We start from the raw sequence: 26,206 nt of genomic DNA, 5'->3' as shown, positions 1-26,206 counted from the left end.
AGAGAATGGGCGCGCCAGGGCTTCCAGCCTCTGCAAACGAACTCCAGACGCGTGCGCCCCCTTGTGCATCTGGCTAACGTGGGACCTGGGGAACCGAGCCTTGAACTGGCGTCCTTAGGCTTCACAGGCAAGCGCTTAACCGCTAAGCCATCTCTCCAGCCCCCAGCACTTTCATTGTCTCCCTCCTTGCACATATATAGAAATATTTTTTTAAAAAGTAATTATCAGCCAGGTGTGGTGGTACACGCCTTTAATTTCAGCACTCAGGAGGCAGAGGTAAGAGGATCACCATGAGTTCAAGACTGGAGACTACATAGTAAATTCCAGGTCAGCCTGAGCTAGAGTGAAACCTTACCTCGAAAAACCAAAAAAAGTAATTCCTAGCTAGGCGTGGCGTTGCATGCCTTGAATTTCAGCACTTGGGAGGCAGAGGTAGGAGGATCACCATGAGTTCGAGGCCACCCTGAGACTACATAGTGAATTCCAGGTCAACCTGGGCCAGAGTGAGAGCCTACATCGAAAAACAAACAAACAAAAACAATTCCTAAGCTGGGTGTGGTGACACACGCCTTTAATCCCAGAATTCTGGAGGTAGAGGTAAGAGGATTGCAGTGAGTTCAAGGCCACCCTGAGACTACATAGTTAATTCCTGGTCAGCCTGAGCCAGAGTGAGACCCTACCTGAAAAACCAATATATATGTTTGTTTATTTATTTATTTGAGACAGAGGCACAGAGAGAGAGAGAGAGAATGGGCATGCCAGGACCTCCAGCCACTGCAAACAAACTCCAAACGCATGTGCCACCTTGAGCATCTGGCTTATGTAGGTCCTGTGGAATCAAACCAAGGTCCTTTGGCTTTGTAGGCAAGTACCTTAACTGCTAAGTCATCTCTCCAGCCCAAAAGGGGTTTTTATTTTTTAAAAAATGGGGGGCTGGAGAGATGGTTTAGCGATTTTAGGCACTGGCCTGAGAAGCCTAAAGGACCCAGGTTCGATTCCCCAGAACCCATATAAGCCAGATGCACATGGTGGTGCCTATGTCTGGAGGTCATTTGCAGTAGCTTTAGGCCTCATGTGCCTATTCATTTTCTGTCTCTCTCTCTCTCTCTCTCAATCCTCGCAAACAAACAAATTTTTTAAAGTACTTCCCAAGCCGGGTGTGGTGGCTCATGCCTTTAATCCCAGCACTCGGGAGGCAGAGGTAGGAGGATTGCCATGAGTTCGAGGCCACCCTGAGAATATAGAGTCAATTCCAGGTCAGTCTGGGCTAGAGTGAGACCCTACCTCAAAAAAACCAAAAAAAAAGAAGAAAAAAAAAAAAAAGGATAGTTCCCTAGAATTTGCCTCAGATGTTGGAGTTAAAATGCCTTCTAAAGTTAGAAATTGTACTTTCTATGTATATATTTGAGGGGCTGGGAAGACGGCTCAACAGTTAAAGTGCTTCCTTACAGAACCTGCAGGACCTGCTTCAGATCTCCAGTACTCACATACAGCCAGATGCACAAAGTGGCACATGTGTCTTGAGTTCACTTGCAATGGCAGGAGCCCCTGGTGCACCCATTCATTCCCCCCCCTTGCAATAAATAGATAAATAAATAAGTAAAATACAAAAGTATTTGAAATCACAATGACTGACCCCATGAGCCCCTCTGATTCTTGTAAGTAATTAAGTCAAGCACTTGGGAACCAGGTTGAATTTACATGCTGGATATTGTTTTATTTTTATTTATTTAAGAGTGAGTGTGTGAGAAAGAAGCACATAGAGAGAGGAAGAGAGAGAGAATGGGTGTGTCAGGGCCTCCAGCCACTGCAAATGAACTCCAGACACTTGTGCCACTTTGTCCATCTGGCATATGTAGATCTTGGGGAATCGAACCTGGGTCCTTTGGCTTTGCAGGCAAGTGCCTTAACCACTAAGCCGTCTCTCTAGTCCTGGGCTTAGAGTGAGACCCTACCTCGAATTAGATGAATTAGATGTATCCTTAGATAAAGAGTTTGAGGCTGACCAGCCTGAGCTACGTGAAACCCTGTCTCAAAAAAAAAAAAAAAAGAAAAGAAAAGAAAAGAGGGGCTGGAGAAATGCCTTAGTGGTTAAGGCACTTGCCTGCAAAGCCAAAGGACCCAGGTTCAATTCCCTAGGACCCACGTAAACCAGAGATGTACAAGGGGGTGCATGCATTTGGAGTTTGTTTGTAGCGGCTGAAGGCCCTGGCACACCCATTCTTTCTCTCTCTTCCTATTTTTCTCTCTCTCTCAAATAAGTGTAAGAAAAACAAAATATTTCTTAAAAACTTTAAAATAAGAAAAGAAAAGAGGGCTGGAGAGATAGCTCAGTATTCTTGCTTACAATGCTGAACAACCTGGGTCTGATTCCCCAGCACCCAGGTAAAGCCAGATTCACAAAATAGTGCATGCATTTGGAGTTTGTTTGCAGTGGCTAAAATCCTTGGTGTGCCCATTCTCTCTGTTTCTTTCTGCTTACAAATAAATAAATAAAAATTTGAAAAAAGAATGTAAGAGAGTTGGTGTGTATTTTTCATTGGAAGCATATTTTATTTGGACTAACTATGTTTCAAAAGCTTATAAACACATGTGGCCAGTTATCACCTTGCATCATGCTGATCAAGAAGCTTCCAAAAGTCAGGTGTGGTGACACACACCTTTAATCCCAGCACTCAGGAGACAGAGGTAGATTGCTGTGAGTTTAAGGCCACCCTGAGACTACATAGTAAATTCCAGGTCAACCTGGGCTAGAGTGAGACTGTACCTCAGATTTAAAAAACAAAACAAAACTGTTTTGTATTGAATTTTTCTCCTCTTTATAGGCATTCTCCATACATATGTAAAATACCATGATCATAATGCCCTCCCACCACCCAACTTTGTCTCTCATTCTCTATCTTCCCTCGACTGAATCCCGTCTTTCCAATGAGGCCCCCCCCCTTTTTTTTTTTTTTTGGTCTTTTGAGGGTAGGGTCCTACTGTAGCTCAGGCTGACCTGGAATTCACTATGTAATCTCAGGGTGGCCTCAAACTCACAGTGATCTTCCTACCTGTGCTTCCCAAGTGCTGGGATTAAAGGTGTGTACCACTACACTGTCTTTTTTTTTTTATTTGTTCAGAAGGCATTTATCTAGATGTGCATGAACACCCTCATAACAGCACTGTTTCTTTTAATTAATAATTTTATTTATTTTCAAGCAGGGAGAGAGAGAGGGGGTGGGCATACCAGGACCTCTAGCTGTTGCACACAAATTCCAGATGCATGCATCCCTCTGAACATCTGGCTTTATGTGGGTACTTGGAATCAAACCCAGGTCATTAAGGTTTTCAGGGAAGTGCCTTAACTGCTGAGCCATCTTGCCAGCTCTACCCTTCTCTGTTTTGATGTCATCATCCTATTTTTTTTGTTTTGTTTTATTTTTATTTATTTATTTTTATTAACATTTTCCATGATTATAAAATATATCCCATGGTAATTCCCTCCCTCCTCACCCCCACACTTTCCCATTTGAAATTCCATTCTCCATCATATTACCTCCCCATTACAATCATTGTAATTACATATATACAATATCAACCTATTAAGTATCCTCCTCCCTACCTTTCTTTATTTTTATTTATTTATTTGAGAGAGACAGAGAGAAAGAGAGAGAGAGAGAGAGAGAGTGAGTGAGAGAGAGAGAGAGAGGGAGAGAGAATGGGCGTGCCAGGGCCTCCACCCACTGCAAATGAACTCCAGATGCATGCACCACCTTGTGCATCTGGCTTACATGGGTCATGGGGAATCAAACCTGGGTCCTTTGGCTTTGCAGGCAAGCACCTTACCCATTAAGCCATCTCTCCAGGCCTGATGTCATCTTTTTTTTTTTTGTCCCCTCCTCTTCTACACGTCTTGTGTAGGTAATGTTAGCCACTGTGAGGTTATAAATGCCACTGACACTTTGTGCCTGGTAAACAATATTGTAAAGGACTCCTCCCCTTCCTTTGGCTCTTACATTCTTTCTGCCACTTCTGCAATGGCCCCTGAGCCATGGAAGGTGTGATAGAGGTGTTTTACTTTATGCTGAACACTCCACTGTCACTTCTCAGAACTTTGATGAGCTTTGAGTCTCCCCAGTGGTCACCACCATCTGAAAAGAGAAGTGTCTTCAGGGCCCAGCAGTTAAAGGTGCTTGCTTGCAAGGCTTGACAGCTCAGGTTCGATTCCCCAGTACCAACATAGAGCAAGATGCTCAAAGTGACACATGTAGCTAGAGTCCATTTGAAGTGGCATTAGTCCTGGTGTGTCCATTCCCTCCCTCTTATTCTCTCTTTCTTTTTGCAAATAAATTAAAAAATATTTTTTAAGCCAGGTGTGATGGTTCATGCCTTTAATCCCAACACTTGGGAGGCAGGGGTAGGAGGATCGCTGTGAGTTTAAGGCCAACCAGAGACTACATAGTGAATTCCAGGTCCGTCTGGGCTAGAGAGAGACCCTACTTCAAAAACAATTTGGGGAGGGAGTGGGGAGGGCCCGGTGTGGTGATGCATACCTTTAATCCCAGCACTTGGGAGGCAAAGATAGGAGGATTGCCATGAGATTGAGGTCATCCTGAGACTATATAATGAATTCCAGGTCAGCTTTGGCTAGATTGAGACCCTACCTTGACAAAAGAAAAAGTTAATTTTTTTTTTTTTTTTTTTTGAGGTAGGGTCTCGTTCTAGCCCAGGCTGACCTGGAATTCACTAAGGAGTCTCAGGGTGGCCTCAAACTCATGCCGATTCTCCTACCTCTGCCTCCCGCGTGCTGGGATTAAAGGCGTGAGCCACCACGCCCGACTTTAAAATTTTTTTTTTAAATTTTGGTATATTCATTTAGCCAGACAACAGTAGTTGCTTTCCCCCACTAAGGTTTATGACCTCCTCAGCCATGGGTTTGTGGTATTTCTTTTTCTTTTTTGTGGGGGGGGGTGGGGTGGGGTTCGAGGTAGGGTTTCACTTTAGGTCAGGCTGACCTGGAATTCACTATGTAGTCTCAGGGTGGCCTAGAACTTGAGGCCATTCTCCTGCCTCTGCCTCCCAAGTGCTGAGATTAAGGCAGCTCAGCCATAGGTTGTTTGTTTGTTTTGGTTTTTTTTTTTTTTTTACTGATAATCATAAATAATTTATTTTAAAACTATTCTCTGATATACACATAGTTTTACCATTTATTAAAGATGAAATGTGCTAATAAAATCAATTAAACAAGGTGAAAGTAAACTTCCATCTCAATGAAAGAATATGCCTGCTTGTTTTTACATAAAGCGTTTTATCCTGGCTGAGTATCTGATACTGCAGGATCCAGAATATCTCCAGCATTCTCAGAACTCATTGATATTTTGGTTTTATGATCAACAGTGGTGAGAATACTGCTTTGCCATTTCAGAAATTGTTGGAAATTTTCTCTTAATCTGAAAACAAAATTTACTTAATGATTTTTTTTTTTTAATGAGAGATTGAGAGATCAAGAGAGAGAATTGGGGTGCCAGGGTGCACTGAAAACGAAACTTGTGTGCATGTGCCACTATACACATGTGCCATCTTGTGCGTCTAGCTTATGTGGTTCTGGGGAGTCAAACCTGGGTCCTTAGCCACAGGTTTTTGATTAGGTTTTCAGGACTGGGCAGGAATTCCCTCTTGTGGAGCAGGTCTCAAGCCTAATCAGAGAGCAGTTTATTTTACTGTATTTCTTTAGAGTTTTCCGATGTGGTTCCATGCCAGTTTCCTTGTGCCCCTGTGTGCTCTGACCATGCCTTTGTGCGCACAGCTTTCCGTCCTCCACTGTGTTTCTGACTGGCCACGTTGCTGTTTCGCCCTCCAGGACTGGTTTGTTGTAAACCCATCAACCACGAAAAGCTTTGAGAAGCTGATGAAGATAAAGCAGCGGCAGCAGGAGGAAGAAGAGCGGAGGCAACAGCACAGGGGTAGACGGTCTCTACGGAGGCGACAGCAGCCTGCCACCGAGCTTGCTGAGGCCCAGCCTAGTCCTAGAGTAGGGAAGGAACAAAAGGGGACCGATGAGGAACTGGTGGTGTCAACCTTCTGTAAAGAATCTGAGCAGGAGCCAGTACCAGCACAGCCCTCCAAAGTAAAGCCTGCAAAGACAACTCACAGGCGAGGAAGGAAATAGGCAGTCACTAAGTGAGCTCCTAGCAGAGTGGACGTGACTCTGTAGTCATGGGGACCTGTGCGGGGAGCCTGAGGCTTGGGGCCGAGTGAAGATGTTTTCAGCTATTGGTGTAGGTCTGACTTTCTCAGCTTTCTCATGTAAATTTCATGGTTTTCCTAATTCACTTTTTTGTTCCCCCCTTTTTCATTGGTTCATACTATTCCTCATTGAAGTTCTCTTGCTTTTTCTTCTGCTGCCCAACTATCTCTCTCAGAAAACCAACTGCAGCCCCTGTACATGACTAAGGAACCATCCCGGTTATTATTTCCTTCCTGAGATGAACATTCTTGGAATTACATTGCTTTAATGGCCACTCCATCATCTAGCCTATAAAACAATTTCAATCTCAGATTTTTTAAATCCATGACAGGTTTTATCATTCTGTACTTGTGGTATTAAAAGAAAGCTTAGAAACTAGACTTGTCACTTTTGTTAATGAACATGAATCCTGGGAAAACAAAACTGTGGGGTCCTTTTGTCTACACTTTGGCATTAAGATTGAGAAGAAGACAAGGGCCTAGGATGAAAAGGCTTAGAAACTCACTGTACTTATCTCCTAAGAACTACTTGGTTTGTACCAAGTAGTAGATTAGAGACTAACCAGACCCACAGGCATGGAAAGTAGCCTTTGAAATCATGTCCCAAACATGTAAAATGAATAGGAAGACAAAAGCAAAAGCAGCAATAAATACTGCCTCACCTTTCCCGGGGTCTGAGGCTTATCTGTTACTAGGATCAGTGTCCTGAAGCTTCGTTTTGCCCCCGTGGTTTTAAGAATTGAGAAATGGCCATTGCCTCTGATGTGTGAACATAGTATATTAGTGCCCCTTACATTGCCACTGAGGTTGCACACCAAGGCGTGCGTTCCTTCTCCCTGGACTTGACCTCACTTGTTAGGCTACATCTGCTAAGTCTTCATCCATACCATCCGCCCATCTCTGTCTCTGAATGTTCTCCAAATATTGTCCTATTCTGTTTCCTATACAGAATTCTATCTGCTTTATATTGTGAGACTTGAACACATGTAGATATTTCTCTGGAGCTGTACCTCATGCCTACCTGGTGGTGTTTAATGGACTCTTTTCCCTGTGGGGTGGCGAGCTTTGGAGCACTGGTTAGCACAGCCGTGTTGTCGTGTTTTTGGATTCTCTTTTTCCTGTGTAAATATTGTCTTTCTATATTCCTGCCTATTGTGTGGCATGTGCCACTTAAAAAATTCACCTAGATATGGACAAATACTACCTTTTCAAATTCTTCAAGGCTATTGCCACTCTCAAAGTCTCTGTTCTTTGTGCTCCTAAATAGCTTTATCACATGTGCTTTTGTGAAGATCACTTTCAGACAAGGGGGCAATGAAACTTGATGTTGCCAGAATGAGTCATTTTGAAACAAGTGAAGGAAATGATGTTGTTGTGCTACATTTTCATTCTCACTTGTGCCCTTAAGACCCTTATAATAGATGAGGGTTATCATAGAGGAAGAATGAATAAGCTCTGTTAATTTCTGGTGAATAAGACTTGGAGAATGTTTGGCAATGACAAAAGAAATAAACAGTTCTCACTTAGAATGGTGTTCCAGTTTTCTTTGAACTGCTGCTTGACTCCTTGCTGGTACTCTGTGGGATGCAGAAGATGGCTGGAGCTTGGATGAGTTTGATGTAAGTCCCAAATGCAGTTGTGTCTGTTCTTCTTTGGCTCTTGAAACCAGTTGACCAAAATGATCTGCAACAAAAGGGATGGCGTCCAGGAAACCTGTTCTATTTCCTACAGGACCCTCCTTGTAGCCCCCTCCTCTTTTCTTCCCTTCTCAAGGCCAGAGATCACCCAGATTTAGCAGATTATCCTAATCACACTATTCAGGTTTTTAAAAATTCATTAGAATAATATAAACTAGGGTGGTGGTATGTGGTACATGTAGGTTGTTGAATAATGTGAACTCATGTATGCTGTGAAATATAAATTGATGTAATCACTTTGAAAATGATTTTGTAACATCTGGAAAAGCTGAACATGCACCAGACACTCATTCCTCGGTCTGTGTAGAGAAACTCGTCTTGCCCACCTATGCTGGCAGAGATGCACAAGAGGAACAGTTCCACTCTAGGTACAATAGTGAGCTACTGGGAAGGGTGGACTACTACCTAGTCATCAAAATCTGTTCTCATCTTTCCAAAATTATCAGCTTGTAGGACAAATGGCTAGACTCCATTTCCTACTTTCCAACTTCCATGTGGTAAATTAATAGGCAGCTAACTTCTCTCCTGTGGAATGTGGGTAGAAGTGTGTGTGTGTGTGTGTGTGTGTGTGTGTGTGTGTTTATGTGTATGTGTATGTGTATGTGTATGTGTGTGTGTTTAAGCCAGTGAGTTTAAGCTAGGGATGTAGTTTCATGATAGAGTGATAGAGCATGCACAGTGCCCTATGGGTCCCCAGAGCTGGAGTTCTCATCTAGATTCTGTCCTTTCTCTGATTCTTTCATTACTATGATGTAAGCTTTTCTGACCCACCACACCCTCTGTGTCATGATGAACTGGTCTCTGAAACTGTGACTAAATAAATTCCTCTTTTAAAAGAAAATAAAAAGTTAGTGTACTGTGTGGTATTTTTCCTTCCCTCCCCCCCAAGTAGATGTAGCTAATGATGGTGCCTTATAGGATAGGAGCGTAAAGCTGGATAGTTGGTTCCCTGAGTCAGCCATGAAAGTCCATGAGAGCCACTTGCCAGGCAGGTACATCTGAGACTATTATGGAAGCAAGAGCTGTTACTTGAGTTATTACACATTCTTTGGTCTTAAAAAATATTTTATAGGCTGGAAAGATGGTTCAGCGGTTAAGGCGTTTGCCTGCAAAGCCAAAGGATCCTGGCTCGATTCTCTAGGAACCCTGTAAGCCAGATGTACAATGAGGCACATGCATCTGGAGTTCATTTGCAGTGGCTGGAGGCCCTGGTGTACCCATTCCCTCCCTCTCTCTTGCTGCCTCTTTCTCTCAAAGAAATAAAATATACTTTCAAAAACATTTTTAAAATTAATTAATTTATTTATTTTGGTTTTTTGAGGTAAGGGTCTTACTCTAGCCCAGGTTGACCTGGAATTCACTATGTAGTCTCAGGGTGGCCTCGAACTCACAGTAATCCTTCTACCTTGGCCTCCCAAGTGCTGGGATTAAAAGCCTGCACCACCACACCCAGCCAAATATTTACTTATTCATTTGCTTGAAACAGAAAGAAACAGAGGGAGTACATGGGCGCACCAGGGCCTCCTGCCACTGCAAATTATCTCCAGATGCATGGACCACTTTGTGCATGTGGCTTTACATGGGTACTGGGACTCTGAACCCAGGCCGTCAGACTTTGCAAGCAAGTGCCTTAAACAGCTGAGCCATCTCTCCAGCCTGCTTTTGTCTTTTTTTCAACATACTTCAATACATTCCTTGTCTACCCAGAAGGCTGGATAAATTATATAGCCATCCAGTAGTGAACTATACAAACTAAATTTAAGAGGTTCTTGTTACAAAGAAATCTTATAAGTTTGTCACTTTTGCCTAGCTTCTGAAAGCCCATCGCTGGGAGCAAAGCTCTACTTGGTAACTACATTCTGCAGAAATCTGAGCGTTCACTTGGGTGCTTAGAGCTCCCTGAGGGTGACTGCCAAAAAGCACCTGTCTCACACACACAGTCCGAGTTCAGAGAGTTCTCTAGTTCTGCTCAGTGGTCAGTACCACTCTGCTTGGTCCAGCTAGCCTCGAGATGGCACACCACCCTGGTTCTGGCCTTGGCAGCCCTAGGTCATTTCCTCGTGGCTTGGGAGCTCACAGACACATGCTCCAGGTTTTTGAGGTGAAAGAGACCTTCTAGAACCCACATGCCTGACCCTCCTGGGACTGACCGGAGCTTCTGCTCAGTGCTGTCTTCCTGGCTCCCTGCTGTCTTTTCTCTTGACCAGAGCCACTGTCCCTAGCTCACCTGAGCCTCTCGCCTAATCCCTGAGTGGTTTTCTTCTGATGTGTGTTCTATGCAGAGTCACTGTCAAGAATGCCCCAGAAGTTTCTAGTCACTTCACAAATCTTCAGTGTGGGGGATGCAGGAAAGTCACCCTGGGTTGGTAGGAGCTCTTAAGTCCTGTGTGTGTGTGTGTGTGTGTGTGTGTGTGTGTTGCTGTTGGGAATGGTGGTGTCTGGGGAAACCACCTGTGTACAGGTGACTTACACGGTGTGAATATGGTACCAGTGTGCCAGAGGTTTCCTGTGACGCGAAGGGAAGGCCAGAAATAGAGGTATCTAGAAAGTTGAGTATCTAGATTCCTAGCTTTCTGGAACTTGCCTCTGCTTCCTGAATCCTACAGGCATGCTTAAGAAAACTTTAAAAAAGAAAAATTTTTTGTGAAGGGAAGTGGAAGAGGGGAGGGAATTATCATGGTTTATTGTGTATAAGTATGAAAGATATCAATAAAAAAGTTTAAAAAAAATTCTTGCCAGACTTGGTGACTTATATCTGTAATCCCAGCACTCAAGAGGCTGAGGTAGGAGGATCACTGTGAGTTTGAGGCTAGCCTGGATTACAGAGTGAATTCCAGGTCAGTCCCTTCCTGCATGCATCTGGAGTTCATTTGTAGTGAGTGGTAGGATGCCTTGGTATGCCCATACTTTCTCCCTCTCTCTCTCCCGCTCTTTCTCTCACTCTACCTCAAAAAGCATAAATAATTCGAGAGAGTGGGAGAAAGAAGCAGACAGACTGAGCACGTGCGTGCCAAGGCCTCCTGCCACTGCAAACAAACTGTAGACACATACACCACTTTACTTGAGTACTTGGGAATTGAACCCAGGCTGTCAAACTTTGCAAGAAAGCATTTTTAACTGCTGAGCCATCTCTCCAGCCCTCAACTTCATGAAAGTCCCATTTGCTGTTTCTGTTTCAGTACTTTGTCACTGACTTGCATAAAATCCTGAAATGCTGGCTTGTTGTGGTTTTCCTTCGTAACTACAAGGAAAAGAGAGGGTGGTTCTGTTAGGACCCTTGATTACAGCTCTTATTATTCATCCATCAGAAATAGTACTATTTCCATTAGAAACAGTAACGGTTTTCCTCTAACTATAAGGAAAAGAGAGGGTGGTTCTGTTAGGACCCTTGATTACAGTTCTTATTATTCATCCATCAGAAATGTACTATTTCCATTAGAAACAGTAATGGTGGTGCACACCTTTAAATCCTGGCACTCAGGAGGCAGTGGTAGGAGGATCACTGTGAGTTCGAGGCCACCCTAAGACTACATATTGAATTCCAAGTCAGCCTGAGCTGGAGCCAGACATTACCTCAAAAAACTGGGAATTTTTTTTCTTTAAGAACATAAATATAAATATAGGGCTGGAAAGATGGTTTAGCGGTTAAGCGCTTGCCTGTGAAGCCTAAGGACCAGGGTTCGAGGCTCGATTCCCCAGGACCCATGTTAGCCAGATGCACAAGGGGGCGCATGTGTCTGGAGTTCTTTTTCAGTGGCTGGAGGCCCTGGCGTGCCCATTCTCTCTCTCTCTCTCTCTGCCTCTTTCTCTGTCTGTCTATTGCTCTCAAGTAAATAAATAAATAAATGAACAAAAAAAAGTTTAAAGAATCTAAATATATAACAGAGTTATGTATGAAAGACTGCTGGAGAGTTTATAGCTTAGGCAGCTTCGGAGTGACTTTCTGTCACTTCAGCTTCCCAAATTACAGTAGCTTCACCCACTAGGGTCAGAAAGGGGAAGAGACAAGGGTGAATAAATAGGACAAAAGAGACCAGGCATGGTGGCACACGCCTTTAATCCCAGCACCTGGGAGGCAGAGATAGCATCACTGTAAATTCAAGGCCATCCCAAGACTACAGTGAAAATTCCAGGTCAGCCTGGGCTACAAAAAGGAGAAGGGCTGGAGAGATGGCTTAGCCGTTAAGCGCTTGTCTGTGAAGCCTAAGGACCCCGGTTCGAGGCTCGGTTCCCCAGGTCCCACGTTAGCCAGATGCACAAGGGGGCGCACGCATCTGGAGTTCATTTGCAGAGGCTGGAAGCCCTGGCACGCCCATTCCCTGTCTCTCCCTCTATCTGTCTTTCTCTCTGTGTCTGTCGCTCTCAAATAAATAAATAAATAAATTTAAATTTAAAAAAAAGGAGAAGAAGGCGATGGCTAGATAAGGGACTCAAACAAATTCAAAGGAAATAAAACAGATAATTAAGAAGGAAAGCAAAAAACAAGGCACTGAGGACTGCCAGGTTGCAGGCTTTCCATGCTCTGTGAGACACTTCACACAGGTGCCAGGACAGTTCACTCACCAATATTGGCAGGAAAGGGGACTTCATGTACGGCTGGGTCCAGGTTGATCAACGTAAGGTGGAGAGCCTTGGCTGTGCAGGTGTCCTGTGAGCCTCTGCAGACACATGAGGAGAGGGTTATGGGTGATGAACGAAGGACCAGGGACCTTCCATTCCTTTACTGACCGTGCCCGTAGAGCTGGAACTATTTCCTTCTACCGGAAGTATCCACCTGCTATGACTGCCCAACAGGTAACTTAGTTTAAATGCTTTCTTTCTTTATCACCCATCTGAGTCTCCCCTAACTGTCCATCATGTTTTTACTTTCTTTCTGTGTGCACCTCTGGGGTTTTCCTCTTTCGCCGAAACATTAAGTCCATAAAAGCAAGATCCTTGCCAACTTCATTTTTGCTGTATCCCCTTGCTTTAGAAAACGATACTTCACTACCTAAAACTTGAGACCATACTCTGTATTTGGCTCAAGATAACCTTAAATCAAGACAATTTCCGAACAGCAGTAGAGCTTACTCTTGCCAGTCTTCACTGCCCAGGCTGGAGTCGCAGGATTCCGGGAGGAAGGACCTGGAGTGGATGCCAATTCCCCAGAAGACATACGCCCCAACTCTGCAGCAGCCGAGGCCTCCTAGTTCCAGAGACAGACAGCCTCTCACCGGCGCCTCCTTCAGGTGCTCGCTTGGACCAGGGTGGTTTTTCTGGACCCTTCCATTCTCAGCACCAGTGGGCCCACAGGGGGTGGCGGAAGACCCACGCAATCTCAAGACTCAGTGGGCCCCTCGCCATAGAGACACCGCGTCACTACAGAGACTTCCATGATATTCCATGAGGCCATTATGCAAAGAATATTCGGGCTCAAAGCAGAGGCTCAGGGCGCGGCAGGAGGCCGGGGCGTCTTCGCGGGGGTGATGGGGGGGCTGAGACGCGGGGGGAGGGGTGGGAAGAGGCCGATCGGTCATCGTGGGATAGAGATCCTGAGCTCAGCTTCTGGGAGTGAGGGAGAGGAGGTGCGACCCCAAGGTCAAATCAACAGCAAGTCGAAGCCCGGGGATCCGAGGCCCCAGGGCACGTCCACCACCCGGCCGGCTGCAAGGGCTGATGTGGCCTCGGGGGTGGGGACGGCGTCACGTGACCGCGGAGCGCGCCGGGTCCCCCCGGGTCCTGGGGACCACACAGTAGAAAAGAGATCTCTGGAGCATCCTGCAAGCCGCCCTGTTACCGCCAAAGGGCCAGCACCTATCGCTGGTCCCAGGGCGAAGACGCCCAGCGAACCACAGACTCGCCCTGCCGAAGCTGGGGCTCCGCGCAGCGCGTACGTACCGCAGCAGGGGCTCTCACCCCGGCCGAAGGAAGGCCGGTGGCACGTCCTGCTTCCGTCTCCTTGGCCCCTGTAGTTTTCGTGCTCAGGCTCTGCCACTTGAAAACGATGTTAAATCATCAGCAAGTTAAAGTCTGTACTCGGGTTGTTTTTTTTTTTATCTTTTTATTTTTTTTTAATTTTAATTTTTTGATTTTTCGAGGTAGAGTCTTGCTCTTGCTGAGGCTGACCTGGAATTCACTATGTAGTCTCAGGGTGGCCTCGAACTCTCAGCAATTCTCCCACCTCAGCCTCCAAGTGCTGGGATTAAATTAGGTGTGCGGCACCACGCCGGGCTCTTTACCAATATTTTAAACATTTATTTGGAGGCAGGGTTTCTCTGGACCTTCCTCCCCTCAGAGATTGCAGAGAATTTTTCTGTCACTGCCTCCCATCTCCTCCTCAGAAGCCTGCTTGATGGCCAGTATGGACTGCACCATCTCTCGAGCCCTCCTTCCACCTTTTAAAAATCAAGACAATAATTTGGGGAGGAGTGAGTTGTGGTGAAAGCATAGTGGACTGTGCACTACAATGCTCATCTTTGTACCAAGCTGCCTCTCCCATGCCTTGAATAGTGTCCGGAACACAGTGGGCCGTCTCTCCAGCCCAATGGGTACTGAAAAAATAAGTTATTTTATTTTATTTATTTACTTAATTTTTCAAGGTAGGTCTCACTCTAGCCCAGGCTGACCTAGAATTCACTATGTAGTCTCGGGGTGGCCTTGAACTCACTATGATCCTCCTACCTCTGCCTCCCCAGTGCTGGGATTAAAGGTGTGCGCCACCATGCTGAATTCAGGTTGTTTTGTTTATCAATTTTATTTTATATATATAACAGGTTATACTCTTTTCTCCCTTTGCTCCTGCTCCTGTTTCCCTGGGCCCTCTTCCTCAGTGGGATTATAGGTCATGAAGGGCCTCAGTCAGTCCTTGGGAGTAGTGGGAGGACAGTGCCTCAGGGTATTCCTACCCATGCTGTGGCTCTTACATTTTTTCTGCCCCTTCTTCCACAATATTCCCTGAGCCATGCCTGTTCTGTTGGCAGTGTGATTTAGTGTTGAGTTCTCTATAGCCTCTGGATTTCTGCTTTGATATATATATTTTTTAACTTTTTATTGACAACTTCCAAATTATAGACAGTAAACCATGATAAATTCCTCCCCACCCTCATTCTCCCCCTCTCAAATCCACCATCCATCAGACCTTCTTCTACTTTCAATTAAACTCTCTGTCATTTTGATGTCATCATCTTTTCCTCCTGTTATGAAGGTCTTGTGTGGGTAGTGTCAGGCACTGCGAGGTCATGGGTATCCAGGCCATTTTGTGTCTGGAAGAGTGCATTGTAAGCAGTCCTACCCTTTCTTTGGCTCTTGGATTCTTTCCACCACGTCTTCTGCAATGGACCCTGAGCACTGGAAGGTGTGAAAAAGATGTCTCAGTGCTGAACACTCCACTGTCACTTCTCAGCATTATGGTGCCTTTTGGTAGGTTTTGATTGGTTCTCATATCTGTCACCATCAACTTGGATCTGGTTGTCAGGCTAGCAGTAAGAGAATATTCATGTTGTCACTTCTCTGCAATTTCTCCTGGGCCCCGCAGATGTGATAGTGGTGTTAATGTCTCATGGTGGGCAGTTGGCTATCTTCTTGTCTTATAGATGGATCTTAGTTTTCCTCCATTTTCTCTGCCATCTGTAAAATAAACACATTTCCTCACCACGAGTGAGAGCAGCTTGTTTTAAAGTAAGTATGCAAAGTTATTTTGAGGGCTGGGCATGGTGGTACACACCTTTAGTCCAGCACTTGGGAGTCTGAGGTAGAAGGATTATTGTGAGTTGAAGGCCACCCTGAGACTACAGAGCAATTCCAGATCAGTCTGGGCTGGAGAAAGACCCTACCTCGAAAAACCAAAAGGCCGGTCATGGTGGTGCATGCCTTTAATCCCAGCATTTGGGAGGCAGAGGTAGGAGGATCACTGTGAGTTTGAGGCCACCCTGAGACTACATACTGAATGCCAGGTCAGCCTGAGCTAGAGTGAGACCCTACAACGAAAAACCAAAAAGAAAAAAAAGAAAAAGAAAAAGAATCTTGGTGTGGTGGCGCACGCCTTTAATCCCAGCACTTGGGAGGCAGAGGTAGGAGGATCGCCAAGGGTTCAAAGCCACCCTGAGACTACATAGTGAATTCTAGAGTGAGACCCTACCTCAAAAAACCAAAAAAAAAAAAAAAAAAAAAAAGAAAAGAAAGAAAGAAAAAAAAAAAGTTCTTTGAGAGTTGTTTTGGTGTGCTTGTTCTCCAGAGAGCATGGGAGCTTCTCTCTGAAGTCTGAGTTTCCCGACCATAGGGTTCTGACTTGGTTTCCAGTACACGATATGAGTTCTCTCCAACTGTGCAGGTCTCATGTCCTCTCAGGGAACAGTTGGTTACCTGCAGAGGCTGTGTGCCACTGTTGCACAGGTATGTAATTTTTTTATAATTAATTTTTTATTAACAGCTTCCATAGTTGTAAACAATATCCCATGGTTATGCCTTCCCTCCCCCCATTTTCTCCTTTGAAACTCCATTCTCCATCATATCCCCTTCCCCTCTCAATCAGTTTCTCTTTTATTTTGATGTCATGATCTTTTCCTCCTATTATGATGGTCTTGTGTAGGTAGTGTCAGGCACTGTAAGGTCATGGATATCCAGGCCATTTTGTGTCTGGAGGAGCATATTGTAAGGAGTCCTACACTTCCTTTGGCTCTTACATTCTTTCTGCCACCTCTTCCGCATTAGACCCTGAGCCTTAGAAGGTGTGATTGAGATATTTCAGTGCTGAACACTCCTCTGTCACTTCTTCTCAGCACCATGGTGCCTTCTGAGTCATCCCAAGGTCACTGCCATCTGAAAAGAGAAGTTCTTTACCAAAAGTGAGAGTAGCATTAATATATGGGTATGAACATTAAGAGAAGTGCTTACTGGGAAGTTTGATAAGCATAGTATATACATTTAGCCAGACAGCAGCAGACATTACACCCCTAGGGTTCATGGCTACCCCTGTAGTACGTTTTCAGTATCAGGGAGGTATTCTCTCCCATGGAGCGGGCCTCCAATCCAATTAGAGGGCAGTTGGTTTCCACCATGACAGACATGCCACTATTGCATCTGCTGGCTCATTTGGCCTGGCTGGCCAAATATAAGGCTTGCAATTCCACTGTTGAGTATCTCCACTGATGATTTCTCTCTCTCTCTCTCCCATTGAACTGCATGCAGAATGGCTTCTTCTAGCTTTCTGTCAGCTGGTCTACATAGAGGAGGTTATCAGCTCAGTTCCAGCAGGATTTTTCAGTGGCCTTGTAACCCAAGTATGTGGAGTCTTCAGCAATAGGGTCTTACTATCTATTCCTGGTGGGGAAAAAAAGGGCCTCGGCAATGGCCTGTAATGTTTTGGGGGCATCATGAACCTCTCTGGCCAACAACTAGAAGGTATCCCATCCCTGGCACTGAAAATTTTCTAATAACAATCTACAGCTCCTGAGTGTTAGGTTTATTTCAAGGTACTTTATTTATTTTTTTTATTTTTCTTTCTTTATTTTTTGGTACTTTATTTTTTTTTTTGATGCAGTTGTGAATGGGAGAGCTTTTCTGATTTCATCCTCTGTTGTTAGCATATAGGAAGGCTACTGATTTCTGTGTGTTTATTTTGTATCCTATCACATGGCTATAGGTGTTTATCAGCTCTCACAGTTTGCTGGTAGAGCCTTTAGGGTCCTTTATGTATAGAATCATGTCATCTGCAGATAATGATAACTTGATCTCTTCCTTTCCAATTTGTATCCCTTTTATGTGTGTCTTGTCTATTGCTATGGCTAAGAATTCCAGTACTATATTAAATAAAAGTGGGTACAGTGGACACCCTTGTCTTATTCCTGATTTTAGTGGAAAAGCTTTAAGTTTTTCCCCATTTAGTAATATGTTGGCTGTAGGTTTGTCATACATAGCCTTTATGATGTTGAGATATGTTCCTTCTATTCCCAGTCTCTGTAGTACTTTTATCATGAAGGGATGTTGGATTTTGTCAAATGCTTTCTCTGTTTCTAATGAGATAATCATGTGATTTTTTGTCCTTTAGTCCATTTATATAATGTATTATGTTTATCGATTTGCACATGTTGAGCCATCCTGGCATCGCTGGGATAAAGCCTACTTGGTTGGGGTGAATGATCTTTCTGATATATTCTTGTATTCTGTTTGCCAATATTTTGTTGAGAATTTTTGCATCTCTGTTCATGAGGGAGATTGGTCTGTAATTTTCTCTTTTTTTTTTTTTTGTTCTATCTTTGCCTGGTTTTGGGATCAGGGTGATGCTGACTTTATAGAAGGGGTTTAGTAGGATTCCTTCTTTTTCTATTTCATGGAAAAGTTTAAGAAGCATTGGTGTTAGTTCTTCTCTGAAGGTCTGATAAAATTCACCAGTGAATACATCTGGGTCTGGACTTTTTTCAGGTGAGAGTTTTTTTTATAACTGCTTGGATCTCCATGCTTGTTATAGGTCTATTTAAATGATTAATCTCATCTTGATTTAATTTAGGTAGGTCAATTAAATCAAGGAAATCATCCATTTCTTTCAGATTTTCAAACTTTGTAGAGAATATGTTCTTATGGTATGTCTCTATGATTTTTTGAATTTCTCTGGTATCTGTTGTGATGTTGCCTTTTTCATCTCTAATTTTATTAATTTGTGTCTCTTCTCTCTTTTGGTCAGATTTGCTAAGGGTTTATCAATCTTGTTTATCCTTTCAAAAAACCAACTCTTTGTTTCATTGATTCTTTGGATTGTTTTTTTGGTTTCTATTTCATTAATTTCTGCCCTAATCTTTATTATTTCTCCCCGTCTACTGATTTTCGGTTTGTCTTGTTCTTTTTCCAAGGCTTTAAGGTGAAGCATTAGGTTGTTTACTTGCGAACTTTCTAATTTCTTAATATAGGTACTTAAAGCTATAAATTTCTCTCTTAGGACTGCCTTCATTGTGTCCCAAAGGTTTTGGTATGTTGTGTTCTCATTATCATTTGACTCTATGATTCCATGATTTTGTGTAGGCTATATAGCTTTTCTTGCTATTGATTTGTAGTTTGATTCCATTGTGATCAGATAGAATGCAAGGAATTATTTCAATTTGTTAAGATTTGCTTTGTGTCCTAATATTTGGTCTATTTTAGAGAATGTTTCATGTGCTGCTGAAAAGAATGTGTGTTCTGCAGCATTTGGATGGAATGTCCTGTACATATATATGTTAGGTCCATTTGTTCTATGACCTCATTTAATCCAGATACCTCTCTGTCCATTTTTTGCCAGGATGACCGGTCAGTTGATGAGAGTGGGGTGTTGAAGTCACCCAGTACAACTGAGTTTGGTATTATCTGTGACCTTAGTTCTAATAGTGTTTGTTTGGTGAAGTTGGGAGCCCCCATGTTAAGTGCATATATGTTTAGGATTGTAATGTCCTTCTGTTGGAGTGTGCCTTTAATCCATATAAAGTGACCTTCCTTTTCTTTCCCAACCAATGCTTGACTGAAGTCTACCTTGTCAGATAGTAGGATAGCAACCTCTGCTTGTTTTCTAGGCCCATTTACTTGAAACACCATTTTCCAACCTTTCACCACCCTAAGATAGTGTCTATCCTTCATGAATATGAGATGGGTTTCTTGGAGGCAACAAATTGAATGATCCTGCTTTTTAACCCAGTCTGCAAACCTATGCCTTTTGGTTGGGGCATTGAGGCTGTTGATATTAAGAGATATTATTGAAAGGTGTGTATTTATTTTTGCCATTTTTTTTTGTTGTTGTGGTTCTTCTGGTTTTGCCTTTGCTGTCTTGGATTAACTAGTATTGGAGTGTGGTTTGTTTTTTCCAAGTTCCTTATATGTGTGCTTTTCTTTCTCTTCAGCATGGAGGATTCTTTCAAGTATTTTCTGTAGAACTGGTTTTGTCTTCAAATACTCCTTTAGCTTGCTTTTGTTGTGGAATGTCCTTATTTCTCCATCTATTTGAATGGATAGCTTTGCAGAATAAAGTAACCTTGGTTGACAGTTGTTATCTTTCAGGACTTGGAATACATCACTCCAAGCCCTTCTGGCTTTTAAAGTTTGTGTTGAGTAATCTGCTGTGATCCTCATGGGCTTGCCTTTGTAGGTAACTTGATTTTTCTCTCTAACTGCTTTCAACATATTTTCTTTGGTTTGTATGTTTGGTAGTTTAATTATAATATGATGAGGAGAGGTTCTTTCCAGGTGTTGTCTGGCTGGGGTTCTAAAGGATTCCTGTATCTTCATTGGCATCTCTTTCCCAATTTGGGGGAAGTTTTCTTTTATGATTTTTTGAAAATGCCTACAGTGCCTTCGGAATGAAATTCTTTTCCTTCTACTATACCCTGAATTCTTATGTTTGATCTTTTCATCGTGTCCCAAATGTCTTGAGATTCCCACTCATACTTTCCTATTAGTTTGTCTGTCTCTTTGTTGGACTGTATTAGATCTGCCACCTGGTCTTCTAGTTTAGATATTCTGTCCTCTCCTTCAGCTATTCTACTGGTGAGATTTTCTTTTCTTTTCTTTTCTTTTTTTTTTTTTAATTTTAATTTTATTTATTTATTTATTTGAGAGCAACAGACACAGAGAGAAAGACAGATAGAGGGAGAGAGAGAGAATGGGCACGCCAGGGCCTCCAGCCTCTGCAAACGAACTCCAGACACGTGCGCCCCCTTGTGTATCTGGCTAACGTGGGACCTGGGGAACCAAGCCTCGAACCGGGGTCCTTAGGCTTCACAGGCAAGCGCTCAACCGCTAAGCCATCTCTCCAGCCCTACTGGTGAGATTTTCTACATAGTTTTTTATTTCATTGACTGTGTTCTTCATTATTAGTAATTCTGACTGGTTTTTCTTTATTATTTCTATTTCCTTATTTATGTCTTATATTAACCTCTTTATTTCATGAAAATGGTTTCCTATGTCTTCTTTGATTCCTTTGATTTTCTTTGACTTCTTTTTTCTTTTTCAATTTTTTAAAATTTTTATTTATTTATTTGAGAGCAACAGAGAAAGAGACAAAGAGAGGGAGAAAGAGAGAATGGGCATGCCAGGGCCTCCAGCCACTGCAAATGAACTCCAGACACATGTGCCCCCTTGTGCATCTGGCTAACATGGGTTCTGGGGAATCAAGCCTCGAACCGCGTTCCTTAGGCTTCATAGGCAAGCACTTAACCACTAAGCCATCTCTCCATCCCTTCTTTGTACATAGTTATAATCATTCTTTTGAAATCTTTCTCAGGCATTTTCTCTAAATTATTCTCACTGGAGGTCATTTCTGATGCATTACTACTTTTTGGTGGATTTATAATGTCTGGATTTTTGGTGTTTCTTGTGTTATAATGTACATATTTTTGCATCTTGGGTTAATTTTATACTTGGATTTTATAATTAGCTGCAGTATTATTAGATGTATCAATCAATCTAATGTTATATATCTTCATGGTAGGAGCTTAAGGTGCTAGTGTAGTTCTTAAGACTCTCAGAGTATCTACAAACGTGACCCTAGATGTTAGGTTTGCCTGCTATGAGAGTATTCAAGTAGGCTGAATAGGTCAAAACACAGGCAGATTCTAAAATTTAACTAAACAATGTACACATTCAATGAAAAACAGCACAGAGTATTTATAGTAGTTATTATGACAACCAGATCCTCTAACATAGTCATAATCCCTTAGGATGTGTGTTGCCCCACACCCTTAATCCTGTCAATTAGGAGGCTAAGATTTCTGGTCTGTCGAGTGTTCCAAGTCAGCTTGTGACCAAGTGAGACCCTCCCCTAATGAACAACATAAGGGGAAACAAAGACACTATATAAATCAGGAAGCAACAAATGACAAGCCCCAAATATAGCTTATTTAAGAATGGCAAATCCAACCATCCATCAGATTTAACATAGCATTTATCCTGACATGGAAGGTGCAATTAGCACTTCCAGTTCAGGCCTATATACCAGGCTTATTTGGCAGGTACTGACTTGGTATGATCCCAGTTACCTTTTGGATGATTTTGGTCTTAGTTATGCTGCGCTCCTGCTTGGGTCCCTCTTTGCTGTGCTGTGGGTTCAGGTAGGCTGGCTGGGTCGCTGGATCACTGCTCTGGTTGCCAGTGCTGGGTGCTGTGTAGGTGCGCTCCCTTCCCCAGGTCTCTGCTGATTGCTGGCACTTGATCTGGTGGTGGTGGAGGAGAGGCTGTGCATGGTGGCTCTAGTTCTCCCACTGGTCCACGTGATCCTCACTTCTTGAGCTGCTCCTCCATTGGTTGCTGTGGTCCTCCCTTCACATTTGAGTTTGCAAGGAGCTCTGGTATGAGTGGAAAATCTCACCTGGCTTTTCCTGTGGCTCAAGCCAAGCCAGGCACCTGTGGGCCCATGGACCTGGTGCCCCCACTGCTGGAGCTGCTTCTGCCTCTTCTGCTTGCTTCTGTGGGTGCTAGATGCTCTGGACCTCTCCTACTTCTCTGCTGCAGTTAGTAATTTCTGATACACCTCACTTTTTAGTAGAAGAGTGTATTTTGCTGTTTTGTTTTTGTTTTTGTTGTTTTGCTTTTTCTTCCCTAGGCTGCTTTGGCATGGTTCCTCTGCCGCCATCTTAACCAGAAGTCAGGTATGTAATTCTTGTTTAGCTCATTGAGTTTGCAGTCTGCAGGGTCCCCTGCTTATTCATGCTGTTGGTGACCATTGTCCTTCAGAGGCTCCTATAGGGCTTTCCACCACCATGAGGAGGGAGCTCATTTCCCTCTCTGTTCTGGCATGGTATTCTGATGTCCTGTGACCACAGCCTGTCTTACCTTTTAGCTCATAGTGAGGGGCAACTTAATTCTGGACCTGGGATTTACCGGCCAGAGACCATGTTGTTTTTGCTTTATTTTGTTTTTTGAGGTTGGGTCTTGCTCTAGCCCAGGCTGACCTGGAATTCACTACGTAGTCTCAGGGTAGCCTCAAATTCCATGCTATCCCCCTACCTCTGCCTCCCAAGTGCTGGGATCAAAGGTGTGCGCCACCCCACCCAGCTTTTATTTATTTATTTTTCTGACGTAGGGTCTCACTCTAGCTCAGGGTGACCTGGAATTCTCTATGTAGTTAGGGTGGCCTGGAACTCACAGTGATCCTCCTACCTCTGCCTCCTGAGTGCTGGGATTGGAGGCATGCATCACCACACCTAGCTTTTGTTTGTGTGTATGTTTTTTTAATATTTTATCAATTTATTTATTTCAGAAAAAGAGGCAGATAGGGAAGGAGAGAGAGAACACAAGTGTGGCAGGGGCTCTAGCCCAGGAGTTTGCAATGGCTAGAGGCCCTGGCATCTCTGGCTTACATATGTACTAAAGAATCAAACAGAATGAAACCTGAGTCCTTAGGACTTGCAGGCAAGTGCCTTAGCCACTAAGCCATCTCTCTAGTCCTGTTGTTGTTTTTTTTTATTTTTATTTATTTGAGAGTGACAGACACAGAGAGAAGGACAGATAGAGGGAGAGAGAGAGAGAATGGGCTCGCCAGGGCTTCCAGCCTGTGCAAACGAACTCCAGACGCGTGTGCCCCTTTGTGCATCTGGCTAACGTGGGACCTGGGGAACCGAGCCTCGAACCGGGGTCCTTAGGCTTCACAGGCAAGCGTTTAACCGCTAAGCCATCTCTCCAGCCCTTTTTTTTTTTTTTTTTTTTTTTTTTTAAATTTTAAAGGTAGTGTCTTGCTGTAGCCCAGGCTGACCTGGAATTCATTATGTAGTCTCAGAGTGGCCTCAAACTCATAGAAATCCTTCTACCTCTGCCTCCCCAGTTCTGGGATTAAAGGCATGTGCCACTACACCTTGCTTTTTTTTTTTTTTTTCCAAGATAGAGTCTCAGTGTAGTCTGGGCTGACCTGACATTTGCTCTGTAGTCCCAGGCTGGCCTTGAACTCACAGTGAAACTCCTACCCCTGCCTTCATAGTGCTGGGTTTAAAGGCGTGTGCCACCATTCCTGGCTCAGGTTGGTTTTTGATTATTTTCTATATTATCCCTAGGAACAGATAAAGGAATGTCTCATTTCTTCTTCAGGTCAGCTATGAGGCTCAGAAGTGACTGTCCACAGTCAACCTATCTTACTATTCTGAAGGAATATTTCAAGCCAGAGAGGCTAACCAAATTGGAGAACAGGGTAAAAGAGAGGACAACGAAGGCACTGAAAAAGCTGGACATGCTTATCCAGGAAGCGCGAACCCACCAGGAATGGCTGCTGCAGGGTAGCAGGCAACTCCAAGAAGAAAAGTTACGCGAGGAGGCTGAGAACAACTCCTTTTTGAAATACCTGAGCAGGAAAAACGATCAATGTAGAAAGAAACACGAAGAGCTGTGGAGGCAGTATCTCCATGAGTGTGAGGACTTGGAGCAGCGGAGACAAGCGTTGGTGTGCCTGTATGCCCAGCGAACGGCAGACCTTCAAGCACAGCTCTTGCAGGGCAGAAAGACCCAGTCCAGCCTGAAGCAGCAGTTACAGGCAATGAGGCATATTTCTTTAGTGAAGGAAAGTCAGGAAATGAAGGTACAGATGTTACTGAAAGAGAAGGAGAAGGTCAAAGCTGAGGCAGTTGTCAAGGACCGGGAGGCACACCTGCAGTTCCTGCAACAAAAGGCACTACTAGACAGACAAATGAGTGAACTAGATAAGCTATGGCTGGGAGGCAGAAACACAGGGGAACTTAACAGCAAGGTCGAGGCCTTGAAGTTGACAGCCAAGAAGGCTTATTCTGATTTTTGCCGTGAGGTCAGCAGAGAGAATCAGGAGCTAGTGAAGGAATTATGGCAGCTAAGTCAGGAATACCACAAGCTGGAGGCTATTAAACTGAAGTTAGAAAAGCAGATACAGCAGCTGAAGAAGGAGCAGTGGTATCTAGAAGCCTTAATCAGGGGGAGACAGCGACTGGCGGAAGAGTGTGGGGATCAATTGTACTTGTAATCAGTGCATGAAAGAACAGAGGCCCCAAAGGTCACACTGAGACAACCCACAAATACCAAGTCAAGAATAAATCCAAAATAATTTTTGCAAAAACGGATGAAATAAGATCTGGAAGAACTCTGCTTGGTTACTATATAAACCTACTGGGAAAGAATTTGGATTGCCTGTGATACTGGAAATGATCTATTTGGAAAATCACTTTGAAGTTGTTTGTGGCCATTGGACAATGTAGGATCATCACTCTAGACTACGATTCACACTCCAATAAATCACTATTCTAGCCTAAGGCTATCAAAAGTCCAAAAATACAACTACCCTGAATGAGTATACTAATTTATGAAGGAAATTTTAAACAAGCTAATGTTATAGAAAGTGGGTGAGGTAAACATTAGGCTAGACTTAAGTGATAAAACCTATTAAACAAGCAGCAGGGAAAGAAATGTCCCAGGCAGGGGCAGAAGTGAATCCAAAAGGCTCTAAAATGTGAGCAAGGTTGGTAAATTAAGAGAAATCTGAAGCTGGGTGTGGTGGCGCACGCCTTTAATCCCAGCACTTGGGAGGCAGAGGTAGGAGGATCACCATGAGTTTAAAGACACTCTGAGACTGCATAGTGAATTCCAGGTCAGCCTGAGCTAGAATGAGACCCTACCTTGAAAAGCAAAACAAAACAAACAAAAAATCTGTACACGGTGATTGTATAGTTGGGAGATGATAAGAGAATATAGGTAGTGGAAAGGAAAACAAAGCTAGCAAGAGAGACAGGAGACAATGAATAATGATGTTGTTGGTTCAAACATTTGGAATCTGGATGCACAATGATACCATATGCCATACCACAGAAGAAATGACTACAGGAGAGAAAGTTAAAAGTGTGAGTGCACCTTGAGAAACATACCTGAAGTGTTGCCTTTAGGAAGGAGATGGGGCTGGGAGTGGTGGCACACACCTCTAATCCCAGCATCTGCTTGAGTTTGAGACCATCTTGGGACTAAGAGTGAGTTCCAGGTCAGCCTGGGCTAGAATGAAACCCTACCTGGGGGAGAAGGGAGATGGAAAGGAAGGATATGTTATTCTTTCATGTTGTAAACTTAAAAAAAAAATGGCTTTCAGAAATGTAGAAAGCAGGCCAGACATTGTCACTCATGCCTTTAATCCCAGCACTTGGGAGGCCAAGGTAGGAGGATTGCTGTGAGTTCCAGGCCACCCTGAGATAACATAATGAATTCCAGGCTAACCTGGGCTATAGCAAGACCGTACCTTGAAACAACCTAAAAGAAAAAAGAACAAAAAAAGAAATGTAGACAGCTCCAACTCACTGTCCATTTTCACAAATAAAGTGTAACTAGGCCTGTGGTGCAGTGCTGTAATC

The 26,206-nt window shown here is 43.6% G+C and overlaps 2 protein-coding genes and 1 long non-coding RNA gene across 12 annotated transcripts in view; 2 read left to right on the top strand and 1 right to left on the bottom strand.

The window, feature by feature from the left end:
• The window catches only part of Znf512 (zinc finger protein 512), a 40,008-nt gene extending 32,254 nt beyond the window's left edge, over window positions 1-7,754 (top strand). For all 10 annotated transcript variants that reach the window (XM_045148740.1, XM_004669395.2, XM_045148742.1 and 7 more), the window contains one exon: window positions 5,843-7,754. In XM_045148740.1, coding sequence (XP_045004675.1) covers window positions 5,843-6,151 — 309 coding nt within the window. In that variant the 3' untranslated portion in view covers window positions 6,152-7,754. The remainder of the gene's footprint in view (window positions 1-5,842) is intronic.
• Window positions 7,755-7,756: 2 nt separating this feature from the next.
• LOC123460613 lies at window positions 7,757-13,623 on the bottom strand. The gene is made up of 3 exons (XR_006637122.1): window positions 12,996-13,623; window positions 12,489-12,583; window positions 7,757-7,911 (listed from the first exon to the last, which is right to left on the bottom strand). It is a non-coding gene; the product is annotated as an uncharacterized LOC123460613 (long non-coding RNA).
• Window position 13,624: 1 nt separating this feature from the next.
• Ccdc121 (coiled-coil domain containing 121) lies at window positions 13,625-25,771 on the top strand. The gene is made up of 2 exons (XM_004669325.2): window positions 13,625-13,794; window positions 23,940-25,771. The coding sequence occupies exon 2, from the start codon at window positions 23,947-23,949 to the stop codon at window positions 24,835-24,837; it is 891 nt and encodes a 296-aa protein (XP_004669382.2). The 5' UTR covers window positions 13,625-13,794; window positions 23,940-23,946; the 3' UTR covers window positions 24,838-25,771.
• Window positions 25,772-26,206: the final 435 nt, after the last annotated feature.

Source organism: Jaculus jaculus, chromosome 5 (assembly GCF_020740685.1).
Source record: "Jaculus jaculus isolate mJacJac1 chromosome 5, mJacJac1.mat.Y.cur, whole genome shotgun sequence".
In the NCBI taxonomy this organism is placed as follows: domain Eukaryota; kingdom Metazoa; phylum Chordata; class Mammalia; order Rodentia; family Dipodidae; genus Jaculus; species Jaculus jaculus.
This window is presented reverse-complemented; position numbering and strand designations above follow the sequence as displayed.

Coding starts and splice junctions, on each gene's coding strand:
- Ccdc121 (XM_004669325.2), top strand. CDS start 23,947: ATGAGGCTCAGAAGTGACTGTCCACAGTCAACCTATCTTACTATTCTG.